The 26545-nt window shown below is 36.1% G+C and overlaps 1 protein-coding gene across 2 annotated transcripts in view; it reads right to left on the bottom strand.

Annotated features, from left to right (window-relative positions):
* LOC129438723 (immunoglobulin superfamily member 11) overlaps window positions 1-26545 on the bottom strand; it is a 90453-nt gene that overhangs the window by 6795 nt on the left and 57113 nt on the right. Inside the window, exons 2-3 of one of the 2 annotated variants that reach the window (XM_073863534.1) lie at window positions 12845-12978; window positions 5156-5319 (exon numbers count right to left, since the gene is read on the bottom strand). In XM_073863534.1, coding sequence (XP_073719635.1) covers window positions 5156-5194 — 39 coding nt within the window. In that variant the 5' untranslated portion in view covers window positions 5195-5319; window positions 12845-12978. The remainder of the gene's footprint in view (window positions 1-5155; window positions 5320-12844; window positions 12979-26545) is intronic. The other variant, XM_073863533.1, reaches the window with a different exon arrangement.

The following is a 26545-nucleotide window of genomic DNA, read 5'->3' as shown; positions in this document are numbered from 1 at the left end:
AACATCTCACACCAAACGTCCAACCAGTGTGTGGAAATCTGCTTAGTTGTATCCTCTCTCGCTGGCTCTCGCTCTCTCTCTCTCTCTCTCTCTCTCTCTCTCTCTCTCTCTCTCTCTCTCTCTCAGTGTGGTACAGTATAGTGTTTGCAAAGGCAACTGTTAATAATGCCTATAGTTGTTTGGGGGTTTGTTCAAATCATTAACCCTAAGTAACAGTGATGCTTGCCCTAGCAAACACCCCTAATGAGGGCTCATCTTGTGTTGTGTGAACTACTGAGACATCGTGATGAAAAAAGACATGACTGATAGTGAGAGAGATGTGTTAGAACAACAGTCATTTATCTCTCTGTCTTACTGTGTCATGTATATCTGTGTATATTTTCTCTTATTACACATCTCTCTCTCTCTCTCTCTCTCTCTCTCTCTCTCGGTGACTGCAGGGCTCGTCTTGATTCATCTCGACTGAAGTGCTGCCTGTTCATTTGAAAAAAACTCACACAAATCTATGAAAGCATCATTTACTGGGACAAAACCCCACTCATGTCAGTCTGTGTTTCGTGTTACAGTGATCTTACTGTCATTCACAAGCACGCACGCACACACACACACACACACATGTACTTGCACACATCTTAAAAAAGACTTTGATGTTTGTTAGAAGCTCCTGTGATCTGTGACATTAAAGAACCCGATTCACACAAAGAATGTGTGTATATGTGTGTGTATTTGTGTGTGTAGCAGGTGAACATGGTTTGGCATGCAGTTACTCGTGCGAATAAATATGCTGGAATCAAAGGACGCTGTGATAAACGCTCTGTGTTTGAAGCTCTACTAAAGCCTGTATGACTGCATCGTCTGCGCAGACTGCATCACACGTGTCTGCAGACGCTGCAGTCAGGATGTTAGCAGGTTAAATCACATGATAAGAGAATATGAAGAGATATCGATGAGGAGAACGTCCCATCTTCAAACCATCAATTCACATAAAAACAAATCAAAACCAGATGATGTTTACCCACGTGAAAAAGACGTACACTTCCATAATGTACTTGAAGTGCTTTATTTTCGACCACAAATTTTGTACTTAATATACAAAAAAATATTTTTTAGTACTTAAGATATTAAAATAAAATAAATGTTTAAAATAAAAGTTTATCACATTTTAGTTCACATTTATGGTGTCTTAAAATAGCACGGATAAGAACACTTAGATTATAAGTAGACTTAGATTATCTTTAGAAGTACACTGAAAATGATTCATTGAATTTAATAAATGTTTTAAGGTAAGTGGTTGCAATCAATTTATTTAAGCTACATTTAAACAAAAGTTTTATATTTTTTTATATATTTACTTTACTGATCTTTTTTGTTTAAATGTAGCTTAAATAAATTTATTGCATCCACTTACCTTAAAAAATTGATTAAATTCAATGAATCATTTTTTTCAGTGTACTAAAGAAGATTTTTTTTGGATATAAAGTACAACATTAGTGCATGAAAATAAGTACATTATGGAAGTGTACTACTTTTTTTCACCTGGGTCAACCTCAAACTAACCCAACAATACTGACCAACTAAACATAATAATCACTAATAATTATTACTTTGTTAAGTGATGTTAGTTCGTCATTATCAGAGTCATTAATATACACTGCACTGTAAAAAAACTTTGCTGCCTTAAAAATTTTTGTCAAATCAACTCAGATTTACAAGTCATGTCAACAAAGATAACTCAGAAAAGTCAACTTAATTTTATAAGTTATAAATCCAAGTTGATTCAACAAAGAATTTTAAGGCAGCAAAGTATTTTTTACAGTGTGTGATCTATGATCTGTGGTCACAAATGTGTTTGTATCGGCTGTTTAACAAGTCAAATTTATATACACTGTAAAAATGACTTTCTTACTTAGTTTTTTTGTCTTGTTTTGAGGAAATAATAAATTCTAAAATCAATGACTTAAGAAAATAAGTCTAGTTTTTAGACAAAAATAAAAAAATTAGGAGAATTTGTGCAAAAAACAAACAAAATAATAATAATAATAATAATAATCTGCCAATGCACTGCAAAAAATGATTTTCAAGAAAAAAATGTTCTTTTGTATTTTTGTCTTGTTATTAGTAAAAATATCAAAAGATTCTTGAATTGAGATGCTTTTTCTTGATGAGCAAAATGACCTAAGAAAATACGTCTAGTTTTTAGACAAAAATAAAAAATGTAGGAGAATTTGTGCAAAAAACAAAAAAAAAAATAATAATAATGATAATAATCTGCCAATGCACTGCAAAAAATGATTTTCAAGAAAAAAATGTTCTTAGTATTTTTGTCTTGTTTTCAGTAAAAATATGTAAAAATTCTTAAATTAAAATGCTTTTTCTTGATGAGCAAAACGACCCAAGAAAATAAGTCTAGTTTTTAGACAAAAAATATTGATAAGTGATTTTGTGCATAAAACAAGCCAAAAAATCTGCCAATGGGGTAAGCAAGTTTTTCTTGAATTTTTCTTGAATTTAGTGTTTAAGAAAAATTTTCAAGATTTTTTTTGCCTACCCCATTGGCAGATTTTTTGCTGGTTTTATGCACAAAATCACCTTAATTTGATATTTTTGGTCTAAAAACTAGACTTCTTTTCTTGTGTCGTTTTGCTTCTTAATTTAAGAATTTTTACATATTTTTTTTACTGAAAACAGGACAAAAATACTAAGACATTTTTTTCTTGAAAATCATTTTATTACAGTGTGGAGTAAACTTTTTTCTTAAACACTTAATTCAAGAGAAATTCAAGAAAGAATTTCTTATCTCAATGGTAAAATTTTTTGTTTGTTTGTCTTAAGCACAAATTCACTTAAATTGTATATTTTTGTCTAAAAACTAGATTTATTCTCTAGACAGTCTGAGACAATAGCCACATAAGTGCTACAACATGCTAACAAACACATTTTAACATTTAGGTAAAGTTAAGCAGTCAGTCAGTGGTTGTGGGTGGGGCTTTTTTGTGTGACATCACATTAACAATCAAAACAACATGTCTACTGAGACTGCTTCGGTTTAATGGGGATTAGTAAAGGTGTGGGTGGATTTTTTTTAATTGTAGGGTTGTTGTGTTCACATACTGCAAATAGACATTTTTGTCAAAACACCTGTGGATTTTGAATAATATGGGCCCTTTAAAGATATTTATTTCCATCTTATATGGGAATGGCCCATAAAACAAGAAAAACTATACAAGATGGGACTCATCCAATCACAGTTAAGAGTATAACTGAGGTGTGCATATGTGAACTCTTTATGTAACAAGTGTAAATCTTTCCTATACAACAACTAAAACATCAGCATGAGAGGTTTATGATATGTAAACAGTACGACTCAGCACAACGGTCCGTCTCTAATGAGCTTACAGAGAAGAAAGAAAACACTATAAATAACATTATACACTTCCCATTTTCTCTAATAGAGGTTTTTTAACATGGCAAAGCAACTAAGCCGCTTTAAATTAGTCTGCAATGAACAAATGCTGTGCTCAAGCCCCATCAGATTTTAATATATTCAAAATATAAACAAACAAATAGACTACAATCAATGTCATGGACAACATGTTTTCCAGTTATTTTCTGCTTGTGGGTATCTGGGTTTGACACAATAATATTAGTGAAAGAGTTTTTATTTGGTTACTTAGCATAAAAAATTCATATCAGAATATACATTTTCAAGAGTAAACATCTAAATGTTTGTGGAGCGTATTGAGTCTGAACCCCACCCTCTATAACCAATGGGACGTGAGGGAAACTTAGAAATCAAATAACACGTTTGTACGATTCTTAATAATTGTTTCTTATCATGTTGATGGATTTTTAATTGTGTGTTTTCTAATAAGTTTGGTTTAAAACTCCATTGTGTACTTCGAATTCATGGACGATGCCGGACTTTTGTGCTGCGTATGGATGTAAGGGCAACTAGCATGATGCATTATAGTTAGAAAAAGTAAATTTTCTTAATTTTAAAACTTTTTTTCTGGACTCAATGCTAAAAACACGTCTGACTGTTGAAACGAACCAAAAGAAAACCAATAAAATCGCATTCATGACGATTTATGGTGATTTTATTTCCGTTATACCTTTGCCTACAATGACGCTGATGCAGGGCTCCCCTGTTTCAAGATGGTTGCTCTGTTTTATGCATTCGGTCCAATGCACTGCCGTAGCCAAGGCGACATCTAGTGTACATATCTATGATTGCAACCAACGGCTCAGTCCACAGCTCACCCCTCCCTTTCGAAACGCATAGAGAAGCTACAGTAGCAGCAGCCATAAGACAAACACGTCATCGTCTGAGACAACGTAATGACAAAACACGCTTCATACAACAACATTAGGGCTACTGTAGAAACATGGCGGCGACTTCCACATAAGGAGACCCCTGGTGTATGTAGATAAAATGGCTCATTTTAAGGTAATAAAACATTCATCCAGTTCATTATGTAAGCACATCATCACTGATAATATAGCTATCCTTCTAATAGTTACACATTGCAAGTTATTAAATGCTATTAAAAAGGGTGTGACAACTTAATTTGTGTGTTTGTGATTGAGTAAAACAAAAAATGGGTGTGGCCTTCTAATGACATCATTGGCGGAAGATGTGAGCGGCCATTTTTTAAATATTTTGGGTTTATTTTTTGCAATTGAAGACTGGACACGTCTCTTCCATATTTTTTTTCAGTGTATCGTCTGATCCAAAGTCAGATGAGGGTCAGATTTAAAGTAAATGAATTGTTGGCCGTGAACCAGCCGTGTGATCTGCAATCTCCTGACTGAAGGTGTTATAGTGTGAAACCTCAACAGGATGTCTGCTATCTCATGCTGACTTGTAAGGAAGGGAAAAAAATAACTAAAAGGTGAAATGAACAGAACATGAGATATGATAAAACGTGTTTCACATAATCAATATTGCACAAGAGCAATCAATGACATCATTGATCCATAATTTATTGGTGATCCTGAAAAAGGCAATTTATGATAGAGGCAGATCACATCGTTGTGAAGTAAATCAACGTTTAAAAAGATTTTGTCAATGAAAAACAAGACGGTCAAATGTGGCATCAAGTTGTTTCGATCGATCCTGATGTCACCGCAGTGTGTATGTGAGTTGATTTATCACCTGTTCTGGTTGGTTGGCATTGGCCAGGGGTGTGACCATCCATATGATGTAAAGATTATTGAGAGCGGCGCTGGTTGTGAACGTGCAGGGTAAGACGGCCGCTTGACCTCTGGCCACCTGAACGCTGCTTTGACTCACTGTCACCTCCAACGCATGAACACACACTGCACAGAAAAACACACAAACCTGAGAGTTAAACAACATACTAAACAGGGTCAAATATACAATTTAAGTTTAACACACAGAAAACAGGAAACATTCTCATGTAAACAAACACATCAATCCACCGACATCTGTTCATTATCCAGCGGTTCATTCATCTACTTTCATTTTGGATTTATTTTTAGAGGCAATGAACGTTATTGAATTACTCTCAGTGTTGTTGCGTCTGACCAGCATTTATCTTCTCTTAAAAAATGTTTCATGAACACACAGAGAGATACAGATGATGCACAAATATGTCAATGTATTTTCACATCCTGTTTTCAATCCACATCAATGATATGAAATATTGAAATTTTTCGCCTCTACCCAAGGCTGCGGTTTGGTTTTGAATTAACACATTTTATAAAAAACAAAACTGATCAACAGGAAGAAGATGATTTGAATAGGATGATTCATGTCTATAAGGAAATCTCTGACTCGATTAGTCTCTTGATAAGAAACACACCACCTCTAATTGGGCAGAGATGACCGTCTCATGTTAACACAATGTCACATGATCATCATCTGGCCAATCACGTGGGAGTAAATCAGAGCTCAAGCAGTGTCAATAAGAGTGAGGTCCTTTCAGAAACCCTCATCCCAAAGTATGACATCATAAACACTTTTGCTTTTATATGATAGTGATAAAAGTAGGCTACTGTACTTGCTTTAGTGGTGTGTTTGTTTCTGTATTGTTTGTGTCTGTAACCTGCTCATACTCTCTCTGTGTATTTACTGAACACAAGACACACTTCTATCTCTCTCTCTGTGGCTTTCACTTATAAAGTCACCTTGCTCAACCTGAAGGCACCTGCAGGGGTTTGAGAGAGAACAACATCTCATGTCATCTTAATGCGAGAGAAGAGTGAGAGAGAGAGAGAGAAAGTGAGAGAGAGAGGTAAAGATTCAGGAATTTAATTTAGAGGTGTATAAGGCCACATTTACATTATATGTTTGAAGTGACTCAATTCCGATTTTTTCTTTTATGTGACACAGATCGGATATGATCATGGATGTGTAAGCAGGGAAAAAAATTCCTTGATTTTATGCCTTGTTCATATTTGGAAATTAATCCGATACGAATCGGAAACGTGCATCCGCGTCTGCAATGTAAACAGATGGTAGATTCTCATGTCAAGATGTGTACGTCATTGATAAAGCGATGTTGACATCAACTCAGGTGGACACCACCCGCGATCACATGACTCTTCTTAGCAGCACAATGGAGGACGACGGCTCCACCTAGTGGAGTAATGCAAAAGTTTCATATCTGAAGCGGTATAATATCTAAATTGTATAATCATAAGCTGTGTTTCAATTTGAAGGATGCAAACCTTTAAGGACGTATTTTAAGACCGATTGCGTCACAGCAGCGTGACTTGAGGCTAATAAGGCCATCAGTTATGCGCGGGTTGATCCGAAATGAGCTGGATGAAATGAGTCATCCAAAAATGTTTTTAACGATATTCGGGGTCGCAATCAGTCAGGTCGTTTGAAATAAAGATGCCAGTTAACTATTTTAAACAATTTTTACTTGTAAAAAATGCGGGCCATGGAGCGGGTCGGGTACAATATTTATTTTTTGCGGTCCAAGTTGTGGGCGGGTTAGTTGAAAACGTTTGTCGGGTGCAGGTTGTTTATAGATTGACCCACGCATCACTGAAGGTCGTCCCAATTCAAACGGTGTTTAGAGTGAAGCCTCAAAATGCGTCCTTATTTCTCTGCTCTGTAAAAGGATTAGTCAATTTTCTTAAAAATGCAATCCAGATAATTACTCACCACCATGACATCCAAAATGTTGATGGCTTTCTTTGTTCAGTCGAGAAGAAATTGTGTTTTTCAGGAAATCATTCCAGGATTTTTCTCACCTCAATGGACCCCAACACGTTTAATGCAGTTTAAAATTGCAGTTTCTAAGGACTCTAAACGATCCCAAACGAGGCATTAGGGTCTTATCTAGTGAAACGATTGTCATTTTTGGCAAGAAAAATAAAAAATATGCACTTTTAAAGCACAACTTCTCGTCTTCCTCTGGTCCTGTGATGCGTCAGCGCAACCTCACGTAATACGTCATCACGTCAAGAGATCACGGATGACTTAAGCGAAACTACGCCCCAGTGTTTACAAGTGTGGAGAAAGAGGACCGTTCAGACGTTGTTGTATGTGGAATGATACTAATTAATGTCTTTGTGTCAGTTTATTGTTTAAAATGGTCCGCAAATGTGCGTTTCATATGTAACACGTGACCTTTCGACGTCATTATGCAATTACGCACTGGCACTGGATTAAACTGCATTAAAACTGTTACGTGTTGGGGTCCACCAAAGTCCATTAAAATTAGAAAAATTCTGGAATATTTTCCTCAAAAAACATAATTTCTTCTTGACTGAACAAAGAAAGACATCAACATTTCGGATGACATGGCGGTGAGTAAATGATCTGGATTTCTTTAAGAAAATTGTACTATTTATTTAAGGACAGAACGAATGGATCCTTAACAGCCGAGGTTATCCCAAGATTCATTGCGCGCCTGAAACGGCTGCATATAACGGCTGGATATTCTAAAAGAAACAAACCTTTATTAATTAAAAGTGTATTTACCAGAAAAAAATTATTGTCAATGTTTTAATAGTAGGCCTATAAGTTATGTTTTGTGTTAATATTATTCTTTTTATGTTGCGTATATTTCTAAGGTTGATTAATTTGATATAATGTTGAATAGTTTAATCTACATCAACGTGTCATATTTTCTAAAATAAATTAATATTTTTCTGATTCCATATTTATTTTAATAAGTCAGAAACGTCTTTGCTGTGTCCTGCTGACAGGTGCAGTGGGAGCGTGTAGCACGTGACACCAATTATGGGTCCTCCGAACGGTTAGACCGTCTCATTTCAGTTCTCTTCGCGGACTTCTTAGGCTTCCACCTTGGAAGACCGAGTGCTCGGCTTTTAAGGTCGCATCCTTAGAAGGTCACAGCCTTTGAATTGGCAGGAGTTGAGTGTAAATGCTTATATCAGATACGAGTCACTTTTAAAAGATCATGTAAGAGGTCATGCAAAACATTGGATATAATCAACAAATCGAAATTGGGCGAAAAGGGTCTGTGGTGTAAATTCAGCCTTAGGGAGCAATACTGTATGTGAGTCTGTCTTATGCTCTCACAAAACTCAAGATTTCATGTTTCACCATCAGTCATATGACGTTTGTTAATTTTTTGTAAGGTTTGGGGCTGAACGGAGTCACATGATTTTAAAACGCATTTACAGGGGAAAAATCCCAACCACACGTTAAAATTACAATTACATTTCTTTGCAATGGATAATTGATATTTACGACTGTACTTTTACATGTCTAATTCATTTAGTTCTACTTAACAGACAGACACACACAAACATGACTGTAACAAAGTTTATAAATAAAAGAGAAATGAAGCAAGCGTGAGGTTTCACTGAAAAAAAAACACAAATTAATATTTCACAAACAAAGCAACTCTGCACAACACGATGTGCGCTTTATATTACACTCGTATTGGGTGTAGGTATGAAGCATCACATTTTAAATAATTTTAAACCACTGTACACATTTTTTTTTGTTTAAAAGAGCAAAATATTGTTAAATTAGGCCTATCACCCCTACAGTTGTGTTTATCTACACAACCTGTCTGTCACAACAACGTAAATACTAATAAATGGACTAATAAATCCATCTAACAAGAAAAGACACCACTGTACAGTAAGTATCTTGTTAGGGTGCAAACTGTAAATAGGATCAAGTGTTCAAGTTTTTTCCTACACATTTTTTCTGTGAAAGCTTTAAGTCAGCTGATATGGGCAAAGTTTCATCATTACTCATACACAACCCTTAAAAAACAACTAATCCGAGAGCAGCTCAACCACTTCAGTGTTTCACAAGGACATGTCCACATGGTCCATACCAGCATTAAACTTTTAATGTATTGTTATATTTCTCCAAAGATCTTTAAGTGAAACATCTGAAGATCTTTAATAAAACATAACTACCAACTTTATTAAGCCTACCAAGACATAAACGAGTACTCTATGAGAATAACATGTTTTGCACTATGTGTGTTTGTACCGGACTGGACTGGTAATGATGCTTTAGTCTCGATCTGGTACCTGGCTCTGTTACCTGGCACAATAACCCTCAGTTTGGACATTATCCCAGAGTGTTTGGAACAGCAGCCATATTCTGGAAATAAAAATATCCCTCTTACTCACAACACCTCCATTTTCATGCCGATAGCAGCTTCCCTGGGCTCTATCGGGAAGAGTGAAATGTCCTGCAGGATTCAGGGACTTTCCTGAATCTTACAGTGACTCACATCATCTGGACCTTTGACTAGTTTAGTTTTTATAAAGTTGGCACATTTTTGTCCCCTCAGACAGGCCCGTCGCCAAGGGAGGGCATAGGGGGCATTGTCCCCCCCAGATGACACAATGTGCCCCCTAATCGTATGGTCAAACTTATTTAAGACAAAATAACTTTATCACTTTCATTAATGCATTGAGCGCCCTCTTCAGCAGTATTTAAACCACAATAAAGGAACAACTAATCTTTACAACGGTAACTTTAAAAAAGCATCTTTAAAATAAATATCAGAAAATTTAATGCATTACTACATTAAACTTAATAATAATATAAAACATAATAATATGAAAAAATTATATTTACAGAAAAACCAGATCTCAAAGTAGCCTCTTTCTTATGCTGCGGTAGAGGCGTCAAGCGCAAGTAATTTCAATGTTAAGTCAATGTGAAGACGTGTTGACGCGCATCTGGAGGTCTCACGGCGCAAATAAGCGCAGCGTGGTAGACGCGATTCTACTTCATGCAAATGGCGCGAATTGAGCATTGCCGCGGGAAACGCGCAAGTTGAAAATGTGACCTTTGGTGGAAAAATGCGGCGTTAACCAATCAGGAGCTAGCTCTACTAGTGATGTGATTACAGAAAGCGAGCAGAGTCGCAGAATCCCCTCTCATGCCGCGAATTTCCACGTGAATGTCTCGATGAGTAGAATTTGTTCAAGCGGGAAACTAGACGCGGTAGACGTGAATTTGACGCCTCAAACGCGGCTGGTGTGAACCCACAGTTAGACTCACCTAATTATTTATTCAAATACAACAGCCTATGGCAATTCTCCAATCATATACCTTTTAATACGTTTATATTTTGTTTTAGACGTTCTGTTTTTTTACAAAGTAACATCGCCATCTATTGGTCTTGAACAGATAATACAACCCTTTAACTCATCTTTGTGGATCTTTGTGAACGGGATCGTTTGATAACATTGTGATGTGTATTTTTTCAAAACTGCAAAGGAAAAACTTTTTAGTGTTGTTATGACCTAAACATACCCCAAGGGCCTGAATCTAGATCTAAAGCAGAGTTTTATTTTTGGTTAGCCTAATAAAATACATCAGCACTTTTACTCTCTCGCTTTAGGGGAAACACTTGGTTGAACCCTGCTGGCCTCAGTGAACTAAGGTCATAGGTCACGACCTGTATGGATGGTGACAGATCTATCCAAAGATCATAATACTGTAACACTATTGCATTAAAGTCTTTAAGTATAACAGAACTGACAGCAAGATGATGATTTCACTGCAGGACAAATATTAACATGATAACAGGGTTTCTGGGCCGGTCTAGTAAAAAATAAATGACTACACAGAAACATCTAGTTCGCAATAAATGTTATTTATGAGGATCATTTAGGAGTTTTTGATAAAGATGAATATACGTTACGCTCAGTCTCCGGCTCTCTCGGCTATACTTCAGGGTTTCTAATGAGCCGCTAATGGCGACGGTGGGTGAGGATTATTACTTTTTCATTAAAGAGAATTCCTGCAGTATTAAGAAGCATGCGCTCCACTTTGATTCACGAGTAATGGCCACGCAGAAGTTTCTCTCTCGGGCAGCTGCTAGCTCAGCTCCCACTTTTATGTGCGTGTTAGCAGAATTAGCATTTTTATCTTATTTTATCTCTGCAAAGCCTTGTCTCAGATGAAACACCTCATGTTCGGCTGTCGTGAAGATAAATCTGTGCTAACCGGCGGTGTAGCTCGTGTTTGTTTCGGATGCGTCGTGAGCAGATGTTGGCTGTAATGAGAGTCATGTGAGAGTTTTGATTAATGACTTTCATTTACCGAACCGCGATCGGGCTTGTAAGATGTTCGGTGATGCTGTTGACTAACACGCAAGACAATAAGCAAGTTTTGAGTTTCTGCAGATGTGGATGACCCCACAAGTGTTGTGCGGGGTTGTGTGTCAGTCCCAGGAAATCGCACACAGGTACACAACACAATCTGAACAGTCGCAGTACTACATGATCTCTAACACACTGTGAATGAGCTTTAATATTCCTTACATCATGGGGTTTCGAACTCCCTTGACCTAAATTATTTACTTGAATTACCCCCTCAATATATTTAAATAATTTAATAGCACATTTGCATGTTTACCTTCAAAAACATTTCACTTAAAACTACGTTTTAAAGTTTTATCAGTAGTATTTTATTATTATTCCTGTTATTGGACTTTCATCTGGTAATTTATTTGGTACATAAAACGTATCTGTCCATTTTGCACAAGTATTGATGCTATAAGAATGCCTCCAGGCATGAGTGCATCAAAATGCGTATATTAAATTCAACCAATGATGGGGCATAACTTCACCGGTGGGGTGACGTGGGAGCCAGGAAGTATAAAAGGTGACCTGAAAAATGCTCTAGTTAGCTTAAATATGCAAAAGACGGCATAACAGGGACGCAGGAAGTACGAGAGTAAGAGAGACACAGCGTCTCGTTCCCTTCTCAGGAAACAAGGGTTACATTAGTTAGGGTGACCATACGTGCCACCCCTCCCGGACGCATCCCGTCCAGGACCCCGTGTTCGTCTCCCGGAAGTCGCACTTGTCGACCGCATACATCATAGAGGATTATTATTATTATTACAGAAAAGCAACTGTTACATTTTAAGGTAAGAATGAAACTACGATTGTATATCTTATGTTTTTAACTGAATGGCGTATGCGGTCAACAAATACGACTTCTGGAAGACGCACCGAAATCCTGGACGGATGCGTCTGGGAAGAATGGCACGTATGGTCACCCTACATTAGTAACCCAAGACGTTTTCGGGCATATGCAGTGTTGCGTAACGGTCACATGACATTCAGATAAAACAAAATTTTTTATTAGTGTCTTGTAAGTGATTAATTTAGATTATATTATTTTTTTAATTATTTATTAACATTTTATGATTTAATTGTAATGAATAACTTTTTATCAACTCACGAACCCCATGCAATTTTTCCGCGAACCCCAGTTTGGGAAACCCTGCCTTCGCAGGAACAATGGCTGTGTATCAAAACCTCGAAACATTCATTGTTTAGAGATGCCTGTATGTTCTTTTCTTTCACCAGCGGAGTAAATGCAGGCCATGAATCCTAGACCAAAAACCTTTTTTGAAGTTCACTGCCTCCGCTGTGACACCTCTCTGACCGTCTTGTGGGACGAAGATCAATAACCAACATCAAAGCAAAAGGTCTTGAATATAAAGAGCCATTGATCCAGAATCACAGCAGATCTCCAGTCTATTGAGTCATGATGGAGGGATGAAGGAGGAAAAGACAAGAGAAGGATTAATGAAGAAAGTCTGTTAATGATCCAGATGAAGGAAAATAAGTTTCTGTACTGCTTCCGTTCAATTCAGAGGAACAATTTAAAAAATAAAGGTGCTACAGTGATGCCATAAGGTGGGTTTACATCACACTGATTTTATGCACATATTGAAGTATCACATAAGAAACAAGTGATGGAAATGCCAAATTTGGAAAAAAATCCCATAATTTGCCAAAAAAGTTTTACGCTCACTTGAGATGGTTTTTGACTTTTAAATGACTTTAAAAGATTAAATGCCAATAATGGAACATTATATCCACATGAGTGATTGTCTAGCCGTATCAGCTGACATTGTCTTTACCATATATAGAGCTCAACGTCGTTGCAATGCCCTTGCTGCTAGTGCCTGCAACAAAAAGTCAGCATTCCTTCTTCTGTGCACAGCATTTAGCACTGCTAGTAAATGTATAACTCATCAAATCGTAACTTAATGCAGTCCTTTCTCCATTTTCTAAGTGTGCCTTGATTTATTTACTGCTGGTTACCAATACCACCATTATTCGCTCAAACAACTTGATGGAAACGCATTTGTTTGTTTTTCTTTTATTGCGAATTTTGAAGAGATTCACTTCACGTTTCAATGGAAACCCCACTATAGAAGAACTGTTTTTGATTCCACAAGAACCATTTCTTTCATACCTTTTCATAATCTGAACAACAGAAAGGTCTTCAGATGTTAAATGTTCTTAAAGGAACAATTCCACCAAAAATAGTTCTTCTACTGTATAGTTCATCATGTAACACCTTTATTTTAAGAGTAAAAAACTGTATGAGTTCCCGAAATCAAACTCAATTGTTTTCATCATCTAACGCAAACTCTGTGTCAAGAGAAGTCAAACATGAACTTTAAACTTATATGAGACTTATGATCATGACTTCAGTATCTCAGTTGCTTGAGCATTGCACTAGTGTCGCAAAATTCATAGCTTTGATCCCCAGTAAACACGCATGCTGATATACATTGAATGTACTGCAAATCGCTGTGGATAGAAGCATCTGCCAAATGCATGTAAATTATTTATTGAACATTAGTGCTTTGATCATATTGCTGTCATGAATAACCCAGAAGAGTCTCTATGTGTTACAAACTTCAGTTCCTCGGCAGGAGATTTGGATCAGACACATACATGTCATGTATGTTAATAACAAGCTGCCCACTGAAACACAATCTTACAAGCACTTTAAAGCCAAAGACTATCTTTTTTCTTATGCTTAAGTGAATCACTAAAAGTTTTATTTCACTTGAATTATTAGCTGTATTCATCCTCCAAAAGTCCAGTCTCTTAATCCTCATAACAGCGATCATGGCCACAGCGGAGCGCCAATTAACATCCGTCCAGAAGAACTGTGATGTATCACCCAACATGCCCGCTTTCATCATTACGCCCTGAACGCTCATTAGACATGATTCAGATACCAGAGAGTGATCAGATATTAAAAATGAGAATTAAATCTGTGCTTTGTCAGAAATAATCACCAGATATTCATATAAAGATACAGTCAGCTACATAATCTCTAGGAAAATTAGCTCGCCTCATGTATCATTCATATTCCAGTACATCTCGCTCATTAATATTTATGGGAAATAACACTTGTGATATTCTGAGAGCTTTTGATGCGATACTGTGAGAGCAGCCGAAGCACAGATTTTATCGAAAAATAATTATTACACGACTCAGTGTATATTGAAAGCATACTGATAAAACATAACTTAAAGTCCCCATGAAATCAAACCTGACTATTCTTATTTTTTATGGAATATTGCATTTTTCAATATAAACAATTTATCAATGTGGGTCTTTTTTAAAAGATAAATTTTAATCAAATTCTAAAAATGTACTTCCACCCTTCTGTGGTGATGCTTCTCTGATGATGTCAGCTAGACAACTTGGGCGGAGCATATTTTAACCCCGCCCCTCCAACTGTCAGTCTGCTGTGAGTTTAATGTTTGAATGAAATGCCTACTTTTCTATATTCAATAAATTTACAATTAAAAACACAACCCATGCCCACTATTTGCCACAATATTTTTTCGTTTCACTCTGAAATACGTCACAATATAGAAGTAAAGTCGAACGTTACTTCCTGTTCACAGAGATTTTCTGCTTTGAATAAAAGCGTCAAGGCCATGTGCATATATGGAAAGGGGAGAATTAATCAAATATAAACTATGATTTTTAGAAAAATATTTAAAACATTGTCATAATAAACATATTGAATAAACTCTAAAGACTTATGAAAATGATTTAAAACAGAGTGTTGTTTTATAATCGATAAGCTGCATTTCCATTACAGATTTGCGCAAAATTTGAGCGATATTTTCTAAATGGCATTTCCATTAACTGATGATAAAAAAACACCTCATGCGAGCTTAAAAACATTTTTTTGTGATATACGGACTACCAGCACATTTGGAAACTTGACTGTCAATTTCGTCGCCGCCCCTTTTTGGGGGAAACAAACTAGGCTTCCCATAGACTTCCATACAAAATAGCGGAAAAACCAATGTTCGTACACAATGGGCAGGCATAAATAACTTAAGAAATCACTCAGATTAAACATGTCGAGTAATTATATGTCCACCCTGCCCGCTATAGAGCGCGAAAGATACATCAACAGATTTTAGGAGTTTTTGCGTATTTGACTTGTTTCCATTGGCTGTATTTTTTAATTCGCAATGTCAATTTGCACAATTTAACGCAGGTACGAATATTTAGGCACCATTATTCTTGTTTAGCACTACACTCATAAAAATAAAAGTACTTAACATGTTCTTGAAAGCGATGCCATATAAGAACCATTTTTGGTTTCTCAACAGAAATGTTCTTCAGATGTTAAAGGTTCATTATAACAGGGTTCTGAAGCACCTTTATTTTTAAGAGTGTATCAGGCTTCTCCTTTGACACACAGAAAGTAAAGATCATATTTATATCAAGCTTTGGCAATATGACAACAGCAGCTGGCAATGGTTCAGCATTTGTGATATAACACACATATGAGGTGCTCATCTCTTTCATCCGGCCCAAAGACCTTCATCCTGTCCTCTTCAATCACACCAGCCATTCATCTGACTACTTCATCTTTTCAAGTCTTTATCTCCCCGAGGAGCCTGTAAAAGAACGGCTGTATTCATTTCCTAATTACCCCGCTCAAATTCAGCATTCACCACGCTATTTCTGTCACAGATGCTGAATAGATCTTTGACATCTTCTGCGTGTAGGACGCGGCAGCGAGCAGTCACACGACTTCCGGAGTCAATTTGAGATTCTGTGCGGTGACGTCCTTTCAATCACACAAAGAAAAATGAATACAGTTTGGTATAGTCATCATTATGTTTTAATTTCCACATTTCAAGAAGTATAAATGTACAGTTAAATACTTAATAAAGGAATAACTTAGCCCAATAGCCAACTCTTGGTCTTGAATTGAGAGTTTAATGTAGTATGACAACTCAATCTTCCAGCTCAGACTTCATCATATGGCCATCCACATTTACCAGTGAACATTTATATGAAACTCAGTAATGAGGAATAGTATGACTATGCAACCTGGTTTCATGAGAATTCGTATGGATTTTATGAGTTTGCTAATTTGTATGAATTTGTACAAGGTGAACCATACAAAAACAAGAAAGAAACCCCACCCCAACCTCACAGGGGCAAAAGCAAATCGTACAAAATGTACGAATGTGGTCACATGAATTAAAACTAATTAGCCAGTAGGGCTGTCACAATTATAACATTTGGCTGACGGTTAATTGTCTAGCAAATTGTGATGGTTATGACGATTAATTGCCTGTTTTAGTGCTTTGACAGTTAGTTGTCTGTTTTACTGCTTTGACACTTAATTCTCAATGTTTTTGTTTCCTCATGAAATAATTTTCACACATTGTGTTGGGATTATTAAAAATCGAATCTTTTGAAAATGTATGTTTTACCTGGCAGTTCATACTGTTATCAATGTTTTGCAGCATTTCTTTAAATGCTGTTTTTTCCACTGTATTGAATGGCTTTGCAATGTATTGCATTAGACTGTCATTTAAAGAGCGCCATCTGATACTGTCTCGTTTATACATGCGCTGCAGCTCCCCCTTGTGTTTTTTCAAGAGATGTACAATCATTGCGGTGATCTGAGATGATTATTTAATCATTGTGACAGCCCTATTAGCCACCTTGTAAAATACGAACGAATTGCAATGAGATAGTGTTGCCATACAAATAGTACAAAAATGTATGAATGTGGTCATACGAATTAATACGAATTAGCCACCTCGTAAAATATGTATGAATTGCCATGCGATAGCGTTGCCATGCAAGTCATATAATAGTCATAAATGCACAGTTTAATTTAGTGACACACCGATACATTGACCGATATTTAGATTTTTTTAATTATCGCATCGACCGATAAATCTTTCCAATTGGCCTGTAAATCTTTCTGTTACTTAAATTTGTACTTAATGACACTCTGAAGTAAAGCCAGAGTTTGACAGACAGTCCAATGACCAATGATTTTAAAAAAAATTATGTGACGTTACACGCAACAACGCAAATAATCTTAAAGGTGTAGCGGAGGATTTTCTCGAATTTTAGGAAAGAACCACCTTCTCCACTTTTTTAAAAAATGCAGCATTTTTTGTGATTTTCACAAAAGTTTCACAAAATGCTTTCCAGGAAAAATTTCTTCTTAAAATATATAAACATACAAATATATCAAATGAAAGAACAGACACTCTGCTTTCAAACAAACAATAAAAAAACGGGAAACAACTTTCGTCCTATATTTTTTTCTCTGCTCATAAACTCTTAAATACGAGTATTTTTCTTTAAAAAAAATTTTTATCACAAAGCTGAAATAATTGCATTTTGTGAAGGAATTTAGTTAGAGATCAGATTCAGAACGATGATCAAAACATACACAGAGTTTAAAATTAGTAAATTATGTTTTGGCTTCAGTTTTTTCATGAAATGGGTAAGTGCACCATCTAGTGGATAATCGCGGTATTAAAACCAGATGACCGCAGATTAAAACAAAAATTCATGAGCAACACAGTTTTGTATGCAAATAATTTCTCTTAATTGACGAGATAACTCGCCAATGGCAGGGAAAGAGTTAAAAGGGTTAAGTTTTAGTTTTTTACCTTTATTTTATTCTAAAAAATCCTGTAGTGATGTCTTCATTTTTGACAGGATTTTTGAAAAGACAATGTTTGACTGTCTGTTGATTTATGTAATTACGTTTGTGTTAAATTGGTAACATTGCTTTTGAAATATCGGTATCGCTATTGAGACAAAAATTTTGAGACAACCACATAAGACAGAGATACTTAAACAACCATATGTCTTTGTTGGGTTGTTGCTATTGAATATTAATGTCAGTAAACAAATTCATGCAGTTCTCTGGTGCTTTTTTACCACTTAGTATGATATATTTGTGCATACATGAACACAGATGTCAAGAACTGAAAGATGTACAGGAACACGACTAGTTCACCATATACTGCACTCCTCATATTTGTCGACAGATAGTGGCATAGGAAAACATTTATCTGCTGGTTCAGGCAGCTCATGGGTAGCAGTCTGTGTCAACCAACTGGTTCAGCAGACATACAACAATCTGTAATGACGTAATAATCTTAAACGGGTCTTAAGTGCAACATCACAAAGCTCCTTACCCCATCGATTCCGCACGGAAATCTTCCCGTGACATTTTGGGAATCATGAGAATATGTTTCTTATCAGCTAGCTCATGTTCAGACTGGCATGACACATACTGGCATATTGTGTCTCCAGCTTTACCCGATATTTACTGTGTGTGTGTGTTTCTGTGTGTAGACCCTTTAGCATCGCGCAGCACTGATGGCAACTTAGCCACATGATTAATGTGAGTCTAAGCTTCTTAACATGGACCCATCTGGATCTACTGTTTACAGCATGACTCATTAATGCCACGCCCCCAGGGGGTGGAGTGAGAGTAACAAAGGGTGTGTCAAAGGAAAAGATAATCCCCTGTAATCTGGTTTTATGCATTATCAGGGCCCAATGTCCCATTGCGTAATTTGTGAGCCTTTGAAATTGTGAGTGATACAGCAAAAGGTCGTGAGTTGAGAGCGGGGAAGCCCAGAAATCTGTACATCTGTACTGTTATCTTTACAGGATTGTGGGTAGTGATTTGGGTGTGTCAAGGCCTGCAGGTGTACATGTTTAGGATGAAGGCATCTGAAACACACATGATTGACAGGGATGGAGGAGTCCTGAGCCAGACAAAAAAGTGATATGACAAGAAATAATTGATAGACAGGATTCAAAAGGTATCAGTGACAGCTTTTGTGCCTTATTTCTGACAGTGTACAAACATTATTATTATATTAAGTCGTAACCATTGTTATTAATATTTGTGACGTTAAACATGATGAAAAATACAATATACAATGATGTGCTATCTATGTAGGACAGCTTATTTATGAATGTGCAACAGAGCTATTGGGAAAAGATTTAATCATCTGGGTCATTCTCAAAGACTTTTCAATGTCTTTGAATACATTTGAATAAACTGCTGGTTATTGGTAAGAAAAAAAAGAAAATGTAAGATGGACAGAGAGGCTTGGTGAAGGTTTTTCTTCCCATCAGTCAAAAAATCAGATATAGACTGAATTACAATCTGCTTTCATAGAAATCAAGAGTGTCCATTCACTCCCGATATAAATGAAGAGCTGTTCAAACCCATCACAAACACTTCAGAGCAGATCTGAAACTCAATTCTGGATCTTCACACACACAGAAATTATTTATGGAAAACATCTGCTGTGTCTGATTTGGATGACGCAACTTGTCAAATTTGTCATTTGTGAGGGTTGTGAAAGCACCAGGGTAACTGTACCAGATTTACTTTTAATAACACAAAATAACAAAATTTGATATTAGAACTGCACCTAAAGATCATTTGCATAATCGAGTAATGGGGTGGTTTATTTTTTATTATTATTTATAACTAAATATTACTCAATTTGGCACTAAATTAGAGTATTTACGTGTAGAAGTGTACTTTTTAAAGTGCAAATACACTTCTTCAGATATTTACGAATATAAGCTATTGATTTAGATTTTTTAAGATTTAAATGAAATAAAGTTTGTGCAGCTTTATTAAATAAATAAACATGTCAAAACATAAACAAACTAAACAAACATTTTGCCACAAATTAAACTCATGTTAATCTTCAACTTTAGACCTTGATTAGAATTAACAATATTTGTTATTAACAAAATAAATAAGCCATTATAATATAAAAGTGAAATACATGCGTTGTTACAGTAATCAGTCCCTCCAGAAAAACGCGATCATGCAAGCGCATGATTCAATGAATAATCAGCCAAAGTCCGCATATTTATGTGGGGGCCGCATTTTTTCAAATATGCCACACTTTCGATGCATAAATTGCAGATTTCCGCAAACAAAATATGCAGGGCTTGCATGATTTCATAATTCCCGCATTTTCGTAGCAGAACGTTGGAAAATTTCGCATTTACTTCACACAAGCGCAGCCATGTCCCCTGTTGCTATGGAAACGTTATGAAGTGACGTAATTACGCAATGTGAACATCATTGAAAAGCTGCAAACCCTAACGGCAGTTTTTGCAAGTTCCCGCGATATTTCCAAGATCCCGCAATTTTATCGCATAAAATTGCCAAAATAACCCGTATTTTTAAAGAAAACATGCCGCAAAATCAAGAATTTTTGCCTGCAACAATCACAAAAAAACCTACTTTTTTTCTGGAAGGACTGAGTAATAAAACGCTTGATTTCCTCCTTACTTTAAAACAAAACCCAACAACAATTGAAAAAAAACACTTTCATTAAAGAACAAAATTGAACCTTTATTAACCAGTGTTCAATTGGGCTTTTGCTTCCGTCATTGTCCGCAGGGTTCCGCGTAACAAAACCAGCCCTGTCCATTCAAAATTAGTCCAAAGCATCTCAATGACTATTCACGGCCCAAATACCAAAAACTAATGAACCAAATCCTTCATCTCTAACCTGCAGTAAAACATCAATCTGCAGAAACAGGTAAAGTAGTCCAATTCAGAACACCGGCAAAAGGCTGAGGATCTGGCAACGCTGCTTTGCTTTTAAACAAGCTGCTAAAGTAAGGCTGCAACAACTTATCGATAAAATGTTTTATAATGTCACATGCTTTAATATTTGATTTAGTGCAATCCCATTTAACAATTTTTAAAGTAGTCCAAATAGTTTTTTGGATCACAGTTTACTACAGTAAGTGTGCATAAAAAGTAAAATCTATTAGATGCAAATGGCATATACATGTTCCTAACAGCATGAGATTGCAAGCGAGTGTTTCTGAATGATAATACCACATCCAACACATTACAATCACAGCGTGAGACGGACAGATTTAAGACATGGGAGTCTGGTCCAGCACTGAGGGCCAAATCTGTACGGCATAAAAAATGCATGAAATGAATTTTAATGTATTTTATTCTGGGCTCTCGACACAGGTGAGGAAAAGAGAGCAGAGACTCCTACCACACTCACACACCGTATAATTTTAACCTTGTCTGCAAGATTTCACGCATTTTCTGTGAAACATCACACTTTAAAGCTCACAACAAGACAAGTGTGCATGTGTGCGTGCGTGCGTATGTGCATGTGCGTGTGTGTTTAATTGGTGCTTGAACAAGATGCAAAATTTTATCTTTATATTCTCTGTTAACAAACATCACTCTCACTGAAACTACCAAGAGCATTAATAATTAGACAAAATCCGTCACAGTTATATCTGATACAATAATATCTGATGTTCACAGCTCTAAACTCCTTCATCTGTTCATTCAGACAATTCACTGAAAAGAAACAATATAAAATATTAATGTATTTAGTCATTTACCTCATGTGAACTATAGTGTAGATTAAATGTACAGAAATACACTCTTTCTTTAGATACAGTTTGTGTCACACTAACTAACACATAACAGAGGTTAAACTGTTGACAGTGTTTATATTTGTCTTACTGAATAATACATCTGGTTTCCTTAATTTCCCTTCAGGGATCACTAACAGAAGTCTAAGTCTAATGGCACAGACATTAAAAGGAAAATCTATCACCCCCTTGGGTCCTTCTAGGGTTAAGAAAAAATGGTCAAATAAAGATCCCTAGCTGTCACTGGGGCGCTACCCTTTAAAAAGTACACCTATGCATCCAAAGAATTCATATTAATACCTCATATCTGTACCTAAATTGTACATATTGGGACATTTTTAAAGAGTACTACCCCAGTGACAGCTCGGGACCATTATGAGACCATTATTATCCGACATTAGCTGCATTTCCATTAAGCTTCAAATTGCGCAAATTAAAAATTTGCCCAATGGAAACAGCAATATCGCATAAACTCCCATATATCGAAAAAATGATTTTTTTTTAATGCCTGGGTGAGGTGATTTGGCGATTCGAACAAGAAATATATCGCAAAAATGTAATGCAAACAGTTTTTCAGCATTTACAGGTCACCTGAGGTGTGTAAAGGTCACATGATAAATTTTTTTAAAAATGCCATGGTATGTTTGACTGGAGGACGAGACAGAGAAGGCGTGGTCAACTTTATGCGCGTCACAAGAATGTCCGCCATGGTTTTTGGAATGACCCCACCAGCGTTTTTAAAAAAAGTTACCAGCCAGCGTCAGCATTTTTCATGATTTTCACAAAAATGTAATGCCTTCAAGAAAACTTTTTTCTTAAAATATATAAACATACAATATATCAAATAAAAGAACAGACCCTCTACTTTAAAAAAAAAATGTTTTCTCTTTTTATCACCTCTCAAATATGGGTAGGTTTTGGGGCTGGGTATCAATTCAGATGTTCCAGATCGATTCGATTTCGGTTCTCGGTTCGGTTTTCAATTACGATTCTCGTATAGAATTTTATACTCGATTCAACACAATGAATATAGATTTAATACAAATACTATATTTATAAAAAAGAACAGTGAACATAATTTTACAAAGACAATCAATAAAAAGAAATTAAAGGTGCTCTAAGCGAATTCATGCGTTTTAGACCATAAAACATTTTTTGTTACATACAGCAAACATCTCTTCACTATCTGCTTGCTACCTGACTGCTGATAAAACTGTAAAAAAACGCGATCTCTATAGATAGCCCAGGCTCCACAAACGGCAATAACAACACAGTGGCCAAACCTAGCGCCACGAAACAAAACAAAGTGTTCCAGACAATTAACGACAAGAAGGATTTGGGGGTGGGGGTTGGGCGCGTTCATGAAAGCACGGAAGGGAGAGGGAGGCGGAGGAGTTAGCTGCGCTCCGTTTGTTTGAAAACAGTTCAAACATCAACAAAAAGTGATGTCCCACAGATTCGCTTAGAGTGCCTTTAAGAGCCACAAACCTGTATATTAAGCTGTATTTTAGGTACACTTGGGTACATTAAAACAGAACCCATCTCAAATTTTCAAATGCATACAATTATGTTAAATACAATACAATTTTGATGCAAAATGAAAAATGTATGCTGAAAAATGTCAGAACAGTCGAGTGGAGAAGACTAGTAATTAGATTAATGTTAATCTTACGTTCAATGTTTGCGGAAATACATATGGAAAAAAATCGATTCGTGGCCTTTGAGAATTGATTTTGAATCGACCACGTACAAAAAGATTCATAAAAAAAATCGATAATTCAATTTTTATGAAGGACTTTTGATAGAGATCAGGTTCAGAGCGATTTTCTCAACTTACACGGACACTCAGCTGTTTGCTAAACTTCCGGATTTTATAACTTGCGGAAGAGTGGTATTGCGGAAAGCCGGAAATACTCGTCACTGGCAGGGAAGCATTTTCTCTTAATTGACGAGTTAACTCATCAAAGGCGGGGAAAGAGTTAATAACGTTTTAGTCACATAACATCGGTCAATGCAAATAGAACGTTTTTTTTGTTGACATTCAGAAAATAAGTTTTGAACAAATCTGTAATGGAAATGCAGCTATTGTAAAGAGTTAGTTTCACTGTAAAAAAAAAAATCCTTGTTGCACTTAAATTTTTGAGTTTAATCAATTTAAATTTACAATTTATTTCAACTTTCTTGACTGGTAAGGAGTTGCTATATATGACGAAAATTAAGTTGAAGTTTATTTTTTTAATTTATACCAACTCCTCACTAGTCAAAAAAGTTGAAATAAATTGTAAATTCACGTTGTTAAAACGTAAACATTTTAGGAATAGTAAACAATTCTTTAAGAATGCACATTATATACAGCAAGACACGTTTTTATAACGAGTTCAAGGACAGAGAGAGATTGAAAATGGTTATTATAAACTACATTGCAACTGTTATAGAGAAATATTATAAAGAAGATACGACGCTAGAATACGGCGGATTTAAGAAAGACATGTTTGTAGAAAACTAAACGTAACATCTGTCTGTATGTGATGAATGATTGTTTCTGCATGAATCTGATCTGTGTGTGTATTTGTTTCTCAGTAACCGTGTTTGGACACAGTCAGTCTTGAGTCTGTCGGCTCTGAGCGGAGGTGAAAATAGCCGAGAACTCCAGAGAGAGAGAGACAACGTCTAGCAACATCACATTTAGACGCTCAAGAGACTCGCTTGCCCTCCTTGGTATTTAAACATTACAAAGATGAAACCTTAAACCCAGGACCCTTGAATAGCTCTACCACCCCCGAGACCCCGAAACATGAGACTGTCTCACACACTGAAGACTGTAAGATCATTTAGACATGTGAGTCAGACGTAACTGTTATCTGTGTGTCAGGACCGTCGATTACATCCGTGCCTGTTTACTCTCTCTGTAAATAACTGTTGACACAAACTTCCCTCTTGCTTGTGAAATGTTGCAGCTGTTATGGATTAAAAATAACTCTGAAACACACAACACACCTGACTTATTTAACATACTGTATATAGCAATGAGAGAATCAGATGAGATCTTTATTTTTTAGATCTGTCTCTCATAGACAGGAATTTGATGGAGAGCAGAAAGACCTGAAGTATTTTTTAATCTTATACTATTTTGTTATAACCTCACAAATGTCTCATCTAGAGTTTCAGATGACATCTCAGTAATGTCTCACACAGTCTGCAATCAAAAGATTTCAATATGAATTCTTTATCATGACCGAATCATTTGAGCTGTGATATCCTTATTTATATTTTTTTGTGTGTTTTTATTTCAATTTCTCTCCCTTTCGCTTTCTCTCTCTCTCTCTCTCTCTCTCTTGATACTATAACAAATCATAACTGAGAACTTTATTAGGTGTCCTGAGCTGTAATAGAGAATAAAGTTGCCATCTGGGTACAAATGAGCAATTCAACATTCAAAGCGAGTGAACCAGCGAGCAGCATGGATGTGACATTTGCCATCAAAACTTGTAATATAATATCTCAAAGAACGCATTTATTACCAATATATTGAACCATCTGTTTATGTTTTTCTAAACCCGTGATGATCGAGCCCAGACATTAGAAAAATATCAGTGGCGGCTCGTGACTGCTCATCCGAGGGTTGCAAATTCAAAATATGTGTTCAAGTGTCATGCGTGTTGCTTGTGTGTTCAAAATATGTGTTTGTTGCGTCATGTGAACCATGTGCATCACGTGTTTTGTCAAAATAAGAGCCTGCTGCACACACGTCAAAACCGTTTATGATAAAAGAGACGCTCACGTTCACAAAATACACGCTAGACACTCCCTTAACATTAAACTCTGATTATGCATGAGATTATGTGAGTATCTGTCAATCGCGAGCGTCTCTTTTATCATAAACCATTTAGACGCGTCTGCAGCAGGCACTTATTTTGACAAGAAACGTGACGCACATAGGATCACTCGACGCGCCAAACACGTATTTTGAAATTACAAACACACGACGAGCTACATACATGTTGTGACGAACTTCGCATCGAGCGCCCTTGAAAAAAAAAGTCAAAATATAAATCAAGATGATATTTAACACACTTTGTACAACCCAGACACAGTAATACACAATGAATGGAGAAGGGACGGCTCTTCAAAGAACAAATTAAATTTAAATAAAAAAATTTGCATATTTGAGAAAGAAACGTTATGGATGTGATATTTTTCATGTAATGTGACAGTTCTGAAATTTGTACTAACTTACCAAAGGAAAATAATGAAAAAATGCTTTAAGAACTTTAACAGAGAAACTTTTGAATTTGAACCACCAAATATTGACATCTGACGTGTCAGTAGGTTTAAAAAAATTTACTTTTAATGATAAGGTTGACATTTGTATGGAATTGCCCGAAGGCTTTAAAGTCGCAATGAAGGCTTTAAAGTCGCAATGAAATTAAAGTGAATCATTTTTTGGAATATTGTGGTATTTTTTACAAATTACTTATCTGGAGCTTCATATTTTTTTATTTACGTGGCTTCATAATATTTTATCAAAAACCGTAAATCTCCT

The sequence above is a fragment of the Misgurnus anguillicaudatus genome, chromosome 24 (genome assembly GCF_027580225.2).
Source record: "Misgurnus anguillicaudatus chromosome 24, ASM2758022v2, whole genome shotgun sequence".
NCBI classification, from domain to species: Eukaryota; Metazoa; Chordata; class Actinopteri; order Cypriniformes; family Cobitidae; genus Misgurnus; species Misgurnus anguillicaudatus.
The sequence above is the reverse complement of the archived record's forward strand: the minus strand, read 5'-3'. Positions and strand labels throughout refer to the sequence as shown.